This window comes from Crotalus tigris, unplaced genomic scaffold (assembly GCF_016545835.1).
Source record: "Crotalus tigris isolate CLP2741 ecotype Arizona unplaced genomic scaffold, ASM1654583v1 scf7180000017614.5298720, whole genome shotgun sequence".
Lineage (NCBI taxonomy): Eukaryota > Metazoa > Chordata > Lepidosauria > Squamata > Viperidae > Crotalus > Crotalus tigris.
In genome coordinates, this window is record NW_024096513.1 from 4,463,898 (window position 1) to 4,477,534 (window position 13,637).

The 13,637-nt window shown below is 42.9% G+C and overlaps 1 protein-coding gene across 6 annotated transcripts in view; it reads left to right on the forward strand.

Moving 5' to 3' along the window:
* The window catches only part of RIMS3 (regulating synaptic membrane exocytosis 3), a 63,976-nt gene that overhangs the window by 16,905 nt on the left and 33,434 nt on the right, over window positions 1-13,637 (forward strand). For all 6 annotated transcript variants that reach the window (XM_039329893.1, XM_039329872.1, XM_039329911.1 and 3 more), the window contains exon 2: window positions 10,312-10,576. In XM_039329893.1, the coding sequence (XP_039185827.1) occupies window positions 10,312-10,576 (265 nt within the window). The remainder of the gene's footprint in view (window positions 1-10,311; window positions 10,577-13,637) is intronic.

Consider the following 13,637-nt stretch of genomic DNA (forward strand, 5'->3'; position numbering starts at 1 on the left):
TGCATGGATTGCTGCCACGTCATGAAAATATATTTGGACTCTGTTGTTCCGTCACTAAGTCGTGTCTGACTCTTCACGGCCCCATAGACATAGCACGCCAGACCCCCCCCCCAATTCTCCACTGTCTTCTGGAGTTTGCCCAAATTCATATTCATTGCGTCAATGACACTATCTAACCATCTCATCCTCTGCTGTCCCCTTCTTTTGTCTTCAGTATGCTTGGACTAACTTCTTCCATTTGTTGGTTTGGTTTAATGTGTTACTTGTGCTCAGTCGTCCTATTTTATAAACCATTGTTGATATTTTAGTGTGGGAGGTTAATCTAGACCAGTGGTGGCGAACCTATGGCACGGGTGCCAGAGGCGACACTCCGAGCCCTCTCTGTGGGCACACACACTGGCCACCCAGTTGGCCACACACTGCCAATGGGCCACACCCACCTGGCACTCGATGATGCATAAGTGGGTTTTGGGTTGCAGTTTGGGCACTCAGTCTCTAAAAGGTTTGCCATCACTGATCTAGACCGTGGTACATTCCTCAGCAAACCATTGCTTACCGCTAATATTTTCACCAGTGTGATTTCTTCGTATTTTTTTTTAAATGTGCCCTTGTATCAGTGTTGACTTCTGCCATGGATAAATCCCTGCAGTTTTCTTAGCAAGTTGTTTTTGGAAGTGCTTTGCCATTGTGTCCTTCCAAAGGTTGAAAGGAAGTGACTGGCCCAAGGTCCTCCAGCTGGCTTTGGGCTTCAGGTGGGACTAGAATTCATGGCCTCTTGCTTTCTAGCCTGGTGCCTTAATCACTACACCAAATTGGCAATTGTTTAACAAGCTATGGTTTAACATGGAGTATAAACCAGGTTTACGTTTTCCTATTATCGATTTGTACAGGAGATGACCTCATGATTTAATAACAGCTTTGTTGAGCTTGACTGTCTACAAATGTGTGGATTACAGCTCCCATCAGGCCAGGCTAGTTGTGGTTGTTGAGAACGAAAATTGACTAATTGGGTAGTTCAGGCTGAGGAGGCCTATTCCACATCTTCCTATTTGTCTGTACCTTTAAACCAGCTTTGCTGAATGGCTGAGCAGCGCAGGGGATGAGAGATGGATGCCAAAAAACTGTCAATTACGTTTAAATGAAAACCAACGTACTTCTTTCAACGGAGAGCGAGCTGAAAAGTTACCAGCCTCATTATTTGTGTTACTGTTTAATTTGTACCACTGTGCTAAGTATTGCTTTGACATTTGCCACGGGTGTGGGGAAAGAAACTCCGGCTTTGTGTTCTGTTCAGAGAACAGAAACAGTGCCCGCTAATCTATTTTGCTGCTGGTTAACCCTCTGGAAATGCAGTGAAGTCTTTTGTTTAAAAGGCCGACAGGAGAGGTCGGTTGGTCTAGAACAGCTGATTTACCTGCTTAATTGAGGCTGGAGTGGCATTGGTGATGATGGCATTTCCACATAGTTTTTCCTAATCCTTTTAGGAAAAAGTGAAAAGATTGTTAGCCCACAATGTGGAGCCACTGCAGGTGACAAAGGGCATTCTAATTTTATGTCCCGAGTGAAGAAAATATGAATTCTCTATCTCGGATAAGGGGTGCCAATCAGGTAAAAAAGGATTCGCCTCAAATAGTAGGGGAAGGAAAGATCCTGTGCAGCCTCAGTCAACTTTCAAAAAACAGTTTTAAAGAAGAGTTTGAACCACTGATCATTCTAATCGTCAAAACGTAAAATTAAAGTTTCATTTTTTTCCAGTTTAGAATGCAAAATTCAGATGTGGTTTCCAAATGGAAATAAAACTAGATAGATTCTTCTTTTAATTAGGACGGCCAATTTTGGTAGCTTGCTAGAAAACATTTCTGGAAGATAATTCAATGACTCGATTTATACCAGCCCCAAATATTTGTGTTTTTCTACCTATCAGATCTCCATTTCAGCTTCATTGGGAATTAGATTTCTAGTACTGATATAATTTTCTTATAGCTTATATTTTTAGTTAGCCATTTATGCTGCGTTAATCATGTCTCCTTGGTTTAAAACTTAATAGTGATTTTTAGTTTTTCCTTTCAAAAGTAATAGAATGCATTTCAAACTTTCATCAGTCCTTATAATGTATCGAACACGGGTAATCTCCATGACATTTTTGACCCATGGTTTGCTTGCTTGCCTATTTGTTTATCACATTTATATGGCTACTCATCTCACAAAAAGTAACTCAGTGAGTGTGTTTTCTGTAGCAATAGCACTTAGACTTATATACCGCTTCATAGTATTTTACAGACCTTTCTAAGCCGTTTACAGAGTCAGCATTTTGCCCCCAACAATCTGGGTCCTCATTTTACCAACCTTGAAAGGATGGAAGGCTGAGTCAACCTTGAGATCAAACTCTTGGCAGTCGGCAGAGTCAGGATGCAATATTGTATTCTAACCCCTGTACCACCACAGCTCTTATTCTTACAGTAATTTTCTTTTGTACATTAGCCATTAATCTTGTCATGAGTTTTAAAAATCTCTCCTTGTCTATATTTTTTCTCTAAATATTTAATTTTTTTTAAAAAAGGATCTCATCTGTCCTTGCACCTGCTACATGGGGATGAGAGGAGGGCATCAGACAAACGAGAAATGCAAGCTAGAGAGAGAGAGAGAAAGGGAGAGTGCCAGAAAGAGAGTGAGGGACTTACTCCATCATTAGCATGTAGTAAGACCCGCTCCCCCAAGTTTGCACAGGTAGAAAATCAGCTTGCTTTTCTGGATCTTACCGTTGTCTATGTCTTCTTATGCTCCACATCTTTTCAAGTTGAAATCTGTAACTTAAGAGACATCAATATTGTGAAAGTTGGCAGGTGAGAGGATAATGGAACAAGTCAAGGAGTATATTGTATACAAGGTGTACTGCAGTGTTTCTCAAACAAGAGAGCTAACTTAGAACTCAAGGAGAGAACCAACTTAGAACTAAGGAGAAATTTATGGACAGTTAGAACAATTACTCAGTGGAACAACTTGCCTCCAGAAGTTGTGGAGCTTTTCAAGAAGAGATTGGACAACTGTTTGTCTGAAATGGTATAGGGTTTCCTTCTTAAGCAGGGGATTGGACTCCTTAGTCCTTTCCAACTTTGTTATTCTGCTTTGGGAACTTGAAGTTGCATGGTCTTCAACTCCCCACAAGCTGGCTGGAGAATTCTGGGAGTTCAAGTCCACACATCTTCAGGTTGCCAAGGTTGAGAAACACAGAGCTACTGGAAAGGTCTATTGCATAAGCTCATGTAAAATAGATAGGGAACAATTCATGCCCTCAACTGAACTTCTGCTACTAGATTCAGCAACTCATGCAAAGGATATTTGCCCTTCATTCACGTATCCTGAGACTCAGTTGACCCATCTCTCACTTGGACAGTTGGGCTTGGCTTGGCAAAATGGATTGATTTCCCCAGCCACTACTTGGAGATTAAAATAACACCGGTTCCCTAAAAGAAAAACCACAGAAGTTGCTAGGGAAGAGAAGAAAAGTTTCTCCCTGTTTCATTCTGATCAGCTATAGTTAACAATAATAATAGTAAAGTTGGAAGGGAACTTGGAGGTCATCTAGTCCAACCCCCTGCTCAGGCAGGAAACCCTATACTATTTTGGACAAATGGCTTGTCCATTCTCTTCTTAAGAACTTCCAGTGTTGGAGCATTCACCGCTTCTGGAGTCAGGTTGTTCCATTGGTTAATTGTTCTCACTGTCAGGAAGTTTCTCCTTAGTTCTTGGTTGCTTCTCTCCTTGATCAGTTTCCATCCGTTGCTCCTTGTCCTGCTTTCAGGCGCTTTGGAGAATAGCTTGACTCCCTCTTCTTTGGGGCAGCCCCTGAGATATTGGAAGACTGCTATCCTGTCCCCCCTCGTCCTTCTCTTCGTTAAACTAGACATACCCAATTCCAGCAGCCGTTCCTTATATGCTTTAGCCTCCAGTCCCCTGATCATCTTTGTTGCTCTTCTCTGTTGTTGAATGCCACTGTACGGTTCTAGTTTGACAAGCTGGTGGAAGGTGTGCCACAGTCAAGAGTGGTGATTTTTTTCCCCTTTGCCTCTCTTCTTTTCCTTTTTTCTTCTCCACTTCCTCCATCTCTCTGTGGGCCCATCTCCCTCTTTCCTATCACTGGTGTTCCTGGAAATATTTTCCCAGGTGTTGCCATTATCGTCTCCCTCTGTTGCTGCAAAGTGGCTGGGAATGAATAATTTAGCTTCCTCAGGAAGAAGGAGGTATCCATCACCCTGGAAGGCTGAATTATTCATAGCAAGGGGAGAAAAAAAAAAAACCAAAGCTAGTAAGTAATCCAACTGGGCATTTCACACTTTTTCTGGCAATGCCCCAAATCAGATGTCTGTTCTGAAAGATCTAGGCCAGTGTTTCTCAACCTTGACAATTTTAAGGCATGTGGACCTCAACTCCCAGAATTCCACAGCCAGCATTGCTGGCTGTGGAATTCTGGGAGTTGAAGCCCACATGCCTTAAAATTGTCAAGGTTGAGAAACACTGATCTAGGCTGACCCAAAAGGAGAAATGGTCCAAGAAACACTCTGATTTTGGAATCTGGGGGGGGGGAGGGGGAAAGTCTCTTCAAGGTCTCCAGTTGCAACTGCCAAGTTACCAGACAGAGGAAATCCAAGGAGCAAAGGTAGACAGACGAAGGCATGTTTTAACATTCCTGTTCTCCGTGCAAGTATGAATAGTCGAAAAAGCTGGTTTAAAAGATGCTCCAGTTCTTGCATTAAGTTAAGGGGGAAGACTTCCGCTTGGGAACTTGGGAAGTTGTTGAGAGGTCTTCCAAGGAATATGTATCTGTTTTTCAATCCCAACAGCTCACTGGGGTATTCTGGAAGTTGACGTTCCATTTAGCTGAAAGTTGATGAGGTTGAGAAACACTGGTTATAGGTTTTTGTGAACGTTTGTCCTGAAAGTTTCATAGAACATCTACAGAATAACAATTATGCCCTGTAAATAGAAATGTAGCTTTTTCTATTTTGCTGTTTTCCAGCAAGCATTTTAATAATATTGAGGCCTCTTGGAAAAATACTTGTAGCATGACGCTGGTGTTGTTTTGGAAAAAAAAAAAAAAGCAGCTTTGGCTTTACGATTAGAAGTGAATAGTGCAATATGATGTGTGAGTTTTCTTCTCTTCAGTTGCCTTTGATCACATACATACCTTGCCAAAAAATGAGAGGCCGAGCTGCTTTGTGATGTTTTCTCAATCAAGATCTGGCTTTACCCAACATGCTTAAGTAATAAAATAAAATAAATAAATAAATGCAGGTTAACCTTACCCGTGTAGAGGGTAATTTGAGCTAACAGAAGTATGATGGACCCGATTTAAGTGTGCCACGTGAATGCAATCAGTATATCTTTCTTGAATAGCTTTTGCCCTCCACGTGATCTCCAGTTGTGTTGGGGTACAAGAATTCAACTAGAATTGTAGTTCTAAGAGACCTAAAGCAGAGCTTCTCCATCTTTGCAACTTGAAGAGACGTGTAGACTTCAACTCCCAGAGTTCTAGGAGTTGAAGTCCACAGATCTTCAAGCTGCCAAGGTTGAGAAGCTCTGCTCTAGAGCAGGGCTTTTCAACCTTTTCACCCATTTTGCCACTTTTAGGATATGGCAACATCCGAGTACCACCAGTCGCCTAGCAAGGGGTCAAAAACTTGATGACCAAAAAAAAAGGGAAAAAAGTGATAAAGTACACTAAGCTTACAAAAGTTCGCTTAGTGACTGTTCAAAGTTACAATGGTACTGAAAAAAGTGTCCCCCCCAAGCCACAGCCGAGCAAGATACCTGCCTGCCTGCCCACCCGCCACGCTCTTCCTCCTCTCCAAGGTTTTCATTGTTGTGAGCATTTCTGTTGAGGATTGGCAGCGGGGGTAGGGTGGGGGGGGTTGGTTTTTATTCCCCCGGTCTGCTGGGTGGTTGCAGCAGGTTTTGGTCACTTCACATGACCCTGGGACACTGTGACTGTCATAAATATGAATCAGTTGCCAAGCATCTGAATGTAAATCACAAGACCCAGGAGATGCTGCAACATTCCAGGTGATCGGCCCTTCTTCTGGGCTCAGCAGAAGCGCCAGGATCAGCGCCGAGCTCCAGCTGGAGCCTGGCGCTGATCCTGGCACTTCCACTGAGCCCTGACAGCCCCGAAGAAGCGCTGATCCTGGCGCTTCCTGGAGCCCTGACAGCCCTGCAGCTCCAGCCGTCTCTCACTCAGGCTTGTGCGGTGCTGCCACCGGTTCAGCTCATTCCCCTCCCCCACTACCACTTTTCTAGGATGGTCGCATACCACCTGCCAGGTGCCAATGTATCACAGGTGGTACCCATACCACTGGTTGAAAAGCCCTGCTCTAGAGAATGGAGGTATTAGTAAAGCAGCAGTAACTCAGTGAAGGAATATATGGACAAGGTTGGAGAAGGTAAATACTTACATTAAATGCTTTTCAAGGGAGGGGAGATGTTTCTTGGAGAAAATGTAATCAGCTCCAAAATAATGATAGAAGAATATACCAGAAATAGGGCCATTTTTTAAAGCTCTGGATCTAGCAAAACTGCAGCAGATGTATTTATGGCAGCGTTATTGTTTGTTATCTCAGTAATTGAGTCATCTGGGTATGCTAGCTCTTGTTAGTTTTCGGTTTCAGGCTGCCTAGCTAATTTTGCATAATATTTTAAGTTCAAAGCTTTTAGCGAAAGGAACAAATTTATTACTCCGGCTAGCAGGATTCATTCCCCAAAGCTAGGAAAAAAAAAACAAAAACTAACCAGTAGGACAAAAAGTAGGGTCATTCTGAGAGTGAGATAGGCACTATCTAAATTTGATAAATGCTTAAAGAAACAAACAAAATAAATCATTTTCAGCTAAAGCTTGAGGGGTTACCAGCTGTCAGGCCCCAAGGACCAGGAAGGACATGAAGAGTTAACAAGAGCAGAGGTGGCACAGCAGTTAGAGTGTAGTACTGCAGGCCACTTTAGCTGACTGTGTTCAGCAGGTCAGCGGTTCAAATCTCACCGGCTCAAGGTTGACTCAGCCTTCCATCCTTCCGGGGTAGGTAAAATGAAGACCCAGATTGTTGGGGGCAATGTAAATATATACATACATTGCTTACTGGTGTACACCGCTTAGAGAGTGCTTGCACTTAAAGCAGTATATAAGTCTCATAAATAAATAAATAAATAAATAAACTCCTGAGCCATTTCCTTTATTGTCCCTCATCTCTACAGAAAACCTTGCCAAGCTAAATCTATATCACTATAGATATACTCTGGGAATCGTTAGGGAGGCGCCTTCTTAACTGTCTTTCCCCTGACCAAACTAACTACACTTTGCTGTCTCTTGGTCCTCTGGAATGCAGCCCCTCCCTCTTGGGAATCCAGACTACATTCCACCACATCAGGGAGCCTTTGGAAGTACCACCACCACAACTATTTCCCCCACATAGTAGGACTAAGCTTTTTTTTTAATGATACAATCATTGAGTCAGCTATGGAAACAAGAGATCGTAATCAGTGTAGCTAGAAGTCCATTTTTGTGGCTGCAGATATTGTATTGATAAGGAGGGGGTCAAGTCCATCTAGATGCCATATGAAAGTCATTCAGACATTCATTTGAGCCAGGGCTTTAATCCTAGAACATACTTTTATTATCCAGACATGTCTAGAAACACAGACAAGCAATTTTGAACAGGTACAGAATGCTCTTTCACACTAGCAGTAGTTCTCTGCGGTTTTTGTGAGTGTTTCCTAGCCCTAGCAAGTGATACTATCTGGTGCCTTTGGTTGGAAAAGACATGGTCATAATTTGGCTGGTTTTAGTCATACTTGATTTTGTCTGAAGTGAGTGTGCTACATGAATGGATTCTGGTGTCAAATGATTGATCCCTCCTGCTGATGTTGCTGGCAATTGGCTGGGTTCATGCAAAGCTGGATTACCTGGCTACCTTTTTCTCCGCTCTTGAGGTAGGCCAGGTCAGAAAACAACTCCACAAGGTTTGCTAGAACTTTCTAATAAGAATATCTTAAGGCTGAGATTGTTTTTCCTCCCATCCTCTTAATATCAAGAGAATTAAGGTGGAGCCAGTTTAAATTTCTAATTTTCTCTTCCTGTCCCAGGCTTAACTCAGGTTACTGTGGCCATACTCTTTGTGTAAGTTCATCTGTGTCTTGGCACTATATGGTGCTTCTTTAAGGTTTTAGAAAGGGTCTTTCCTTGCTTTTTCAGAGACTGAAGGAGGAGTATCTTCAGATGAAGGTTTTGCTAAATCCTAATACTTCCTCAACCAATGTGATGGAATGTAGTCTGGATTCCCAGGAAAGAAGGAGTGCATTCCAGAGGAGCAAGAGACAACTCAGCTCAGATAGTTTCTGTGAGAGAAAGAGGATGAAGACAGCTCCTCCCTAATAGTTTATGAGGCTGGTAATTTGCTTTAGTTTGGCAAGATTCTGTCTGTAAGTGAGGAACTGATTCTGTAGCACGGATTATGACTTCCAGGAAGGTGTTCTGCCACCCACTGAGCTGTTAAAATGTAGGTACCCCTGAATTCATTCTGAATTTTTTTGCATTTCAAATCACTTCTTCCTGAAGCAGTGCGGAATGTTTGCTATGTCTACTCCGGCATTCTAGAAAAGCCCTTTTGAACATTAAATATGGTTTAGCTCTCCAGCAGGGCAAGGATTGGCTTTCACTGTATCTGGTAGTTGGTACTGGTTATCCAACTGTACAAACAGAACACTCTGACATGAACTTTAACAAGCAGAGAGGGCTGGCATTTATAAACCATAATTATTTTTAATGAAACAAAAAAACAACGAAACAAGAAAATTCACCAGCAGAAGCATCCAGGATGCATTTTCAGTAATGGGCATTTTGACCTTTTCTAAAATTCAGGCAATCTCTTGTTCATTTTATCCTCTTGGAACAGAACAGAAAACAACAGACATCTTCCTGCCAGACAGGCTCAAATTCTGGGGAGAATAATTCTATTATAAACTTATAAAATATATCTTCCATTGTATACTATTTTATTGTGGCATACTATCATTGTGATGTGGTGGTACAGGTGTTGAACTAGGAGTGATAGACCAGGGGTAGGCAACCTTGGCTCTTTTATGACTTGTGGACTTCAACTCCCAGAATTCCTGAGCGCATGGCTCAACTTGGAAACCTCTCCCTTCCCATCAGCATGGTTAGCTCAGGAATTCTGGGAGTTGAAGTCCACGAGTCACAAAAGAGCCAAGGTTGCCTACCCCTGGGATAGACCAAGGTGCAGGTCCTCCCTCAGCCTGGAAAGTCCCTGGAAAACTTGGCATTAGTCAAACGTAAATGGGTTGTAGTTGTAAGAATAAAAAGGTGGGACATTTCCCTTGCTTCCCCCTCTCCCAACATAGCTACAAAGCTTCCATGAGGAATAGTCTAGTCTTCTGCGGGATAAAGTCACTTGGATCTCTTCTAGGCTCTGACTGGGCAGGTTCTGTTGAGTTACTCTTTTCCTGTTGCCTGGAAAGAGTCTTACAGAAGTGGACAGGATATTCACGACTGTTAGTCTCTCCACTGTCAAAGTTCTGACTGATGAGCCCAATGAAATAAGCACAGCTGAGGCATTCCAATCTCTAATGCAAAACTTTATTGAGTACAGCATATTGGCACTGATGAATAGAAAAACAGCTCTGGCTAAAATGGCACCAGGACAGTAAATTAAATGGTAGAACTTCCCTTACCCCCTAATAGTGCAGGTCACATTCCCCAATTAAGTGTCAGACATTTGTTATGAGAAAATCTTCAGTTCCCAGCCAACGGCTCTCGATGATCTTGATTTTTACGAGGGACCGCTCACACCTGCGATGAGCATTCCAGTCCTCCCGCCTCCCCCCCTGTTGGCAAGCTAAGAAACAACAATGGCTGAAGCAGAATAAGTTTCTTTGGAGCTTGACATCCACTTGCTTATTAGATCCAGGACCCTCCTGGTTGATGTATGGTGCAACCATGATGGTAAATTCATACCCTACAGTACTCTGAAGGTGGGTGGTGGAACCCCTTCCTCAAGAAAGCATTGCTGGATCTAACAGTTCTGGACAAAGTTCATTCAGTCTCCATTCTTTCCTTTTGGGCGTATGGTTGTCCAAGTATAACTCCAGGGAATTAGTTGGACCCATGTTGATAGGGTTTCAGGTCAGGGCAAAGTATAGAGAGAGTATTGATCACATCATTTTTCAGCCCAAAGCAGTGTGCCTGCCTCTGTTATTAACAGAGGGACCAACGCCTCCTGCTTCATGTCTCCTGGTCTTCTTTTGCAGCTTCACCCAGCTGGTCCGCAGCCCGTGAGGTCCCTCCAGGTGGCCATGCTGAATGGGGAGACAAGCAACTCTGCCGCCAGGAATGTGGTCCGCAGCTCCAGCATCAGTGGAGAAATGTACAATATCGAGAAGAGTAATGGTGGCCATTCCGATTCAGCAAGTCTCTCCTCCACTAAGAAGCGGCGATCCAGCCTGGGGGCCAAGATGGTAGCTATTGTGGGGCTGTCACAGTGGAGCAGGAGTACTATGCAGCTCAATCATCCTGGTAAGAAACTTCACGATCTGATTGAGTCTTCCTTGTGCCGGAAAAATTCTCTGCTCTGCAATTGTCACCCGGTCTCTCTGTAGGTCTTTAGATTGGTTGATCCAAGAACTGGAAGCACATGTAAACTCCAGCCATGGAGATCTTCGTTTGGCTTTGGCTTTGGCTTAGGAACCAAGCTAATCTGGGTACCTCTGAAGGCACTGACACATGGAGTGTCTTTGGTGGGCTTCACGTGTAATGTCAAGCCATCGTGTGGTTCCTTCAAGCTTTGGCTTAGCAAGTTGTGTGAGCAAAACCATTGGCATTTTATTAGGAAAAGCTAGCAAACCGTGGTCTTCTCAGTAAACTAACGTCAACCCAATTAGGACAAGATGCAGTGTAGACTCATCTTGCGCAAGCATTTTCCATAGTCCTGCTTTCTACCCTTTCTGAAAGCCAATGGAATATGCCCAAAATACACCTGAATTTTTATTTATTTATTTATATGTCAAACTTTTCAACTTTTTAATTTAAGGTGACTCCTGCATTTCGCTCTGCTAGATAAAATAAGACAGAAAAAAAAGAAGATGAGCAATATAGAATGTTTGATTCACATCAAAAGGTTTTAGGAAATCTCAGAAAGTCTCAATAAATGTAACGGGTTTTGAACACATCGTAACTGTTAATTGATAAGGCACTTATAATCTGTCTCACATGCATCCTGCATCTGTATAAGCAACCTTTCTTCTCATCGTTTCCTCCCTTCCTTCCCCCACCCAGTTTAAATCCTACATCAATTTAGCCTCTTTAAGCATCTGATCAAATGAGCTGCAGCTCAAGAAAGCTTTAAGCCATTTAATAAAATTAGTTGGCTGGAAAAGGAGCTACCAGACTCCCGTTGCTTTCTTTTTGTCCCCATAAACCAGGGGTCTGCAACCTTGATAACTTTAAGACTTGTGGAATTCTGGGAGCTGAAGTCCACAAGTCTTAATGTTGTCAAGGTTGCAGAACCCTGCCTTACAGCACTCTCTGAGTGGTTTACAATGTCAGCATATTGCCCCCAACAATCTGGGTCCTCAGTTTACTAACCTTGAGCCCCATCATGATCAAACTCCAGACTCTGGGCAGAGTTAGCCTGCAACACTACATTCCAACCTCTGTTCCACCAGGGCTCTTGGCAATTAATCTTCCAGCTCTACCCCAATCTTCTCGCAACTCCATTTGGGAAGTTCAGCACCTTGGACAGGGCAACATACAAGTCTTAAGGTTGTCAAGGTGCAGGTCCCTGCCATAGACCAACTAAGTTCTGCCCCTACAAGGCAAACCTAATCATATCCCTTTAAAGGTAAAAATTTAGGGGAGCAGAGCTGTTTTTCTTTGAAGTAACTCCTGTATTAGCAATGGGTTCTGCAAGTGGAATGCCAATGAGATTCAGCAGATACTCAGTTATGAAACTCATTAGGTTTTTTTTCTGTTATTGCTTATGCCCAGTGATTGTGTTGTTTGGTTTATGACAGTACAATTATTTTTGGTAATTGAGTCTTGATTACGCTTGAGAGCAGACATTTAAATCTAGCTCCCAATACTGGCCACAAAAACAGTGCCCCTTTTGAAAATGGAGCACAGAATCAACTATAAAAGCCACCAGCAGCACATTGGAGGAGAAAAAAGGACGCCTTGAATGAAAAGAGAAATATCCTTACATTTCCCAGGAAGACCAGTCCAGAAGCTTTGGCCTAGATGACGTAGGAAATGAACAGGTTGAGCTGGAAGACAGGATCAAATGCATCATTAGATTGGAGTCACTATGCTCCCACAAAAGACTGAAGTCCAGCCCCCTCCCCCGCCCCAAATTCCATTGACCCTTATCTATCACCAATTTGGTTTGACTGTTAGTAGATTAGATTCTTCCGTATAGGTTGCACGTAATAAACTTTTAGGGCTTTGAACTCAACGCCTTTTCCTGGTTACTTGCGCCTGACAGATATTTTGGAAAACACAAAATAGCTTATTGGAATGCCTGGATTCAGATGACATATTTAGCCTGGTTACCGATTTAACTCATTTTCTGGATTTGTGCAAAGACCATCATGAGCTAACCCAAAGGTCTCAAGGCTCACAATAGTCTAACTTACAAAATATTAGCCAAGTTTATAAGGAACCAGTATTCATTTTCTAATTGGTAGTATCAATGAAGACTCTCAGTCATCCAGGCAAAGGTATCTGAAGGTTGAATCATGACAACTGGACACATTTTGGTTAGCTTGAGACTTTTTGCTGCTCATTCAAGCAGTTTCATCAGTCAAAGCCAGCTAGGCAGAGAGTCATTGGAATGTACCAACTCTTCAGGGGTTTCATCTCCAAAATGCCTTGCAGAGGAAACTCCTGAGATTGCTGTAGCAAGAGTTGGTACATTCTGATGACTCTCTGCCTAACTGACTTGCTTTGACTGCTGCTTGGATGAACAGCGAAATGTCTTACGCTAACAAAAAAATTTTCCCAGTTGCTACAATTCAACCTTCAGACACCTTTGCCTGTCAGGATTCAACCTTCAGACAATTGCTAGTACCCATTATTTTCATTGGAGGGATGCAAAACTCATCGCTCCAAATGTAATAATAATTTTTAAAAAATCACACAGGTCATTGGAAGGAAGGAGGCAGGCAACATGTACAAAGCAGTTGATCTTTTTGGTTTGGAAATGAGATGAGACATACGGTAATGCAACTACGAACGATATTAGAATTTCCGCGTGATTGTGTGTATGTTTTCCTTCCCCCCTCCCTCTCCCAGGGTGTATTTCCTTTTCACACTAACAGAACACTCTTTGCATGTGGGGTCAGAAAGAAGACTCCTCCAAATCTTAGGAGCAATGGCTAGGATTCAGAGTCCAAAGGGCCCAATCTGTCATGTTTTGCCATGAGCCCTGGTGGCGCAGTGGTTAGAATGCAGTACTACAGGCTATTTGTGCTGACTGCCGGCTGTCTGCAGTTTGGCAGTTCGATGCTCAGCGGCTCGAGGTTAACTCAGCCTTCCATCCTTCCAAGATGCAGATTGTGGTGGGCAACAGGCTGACCTTGTG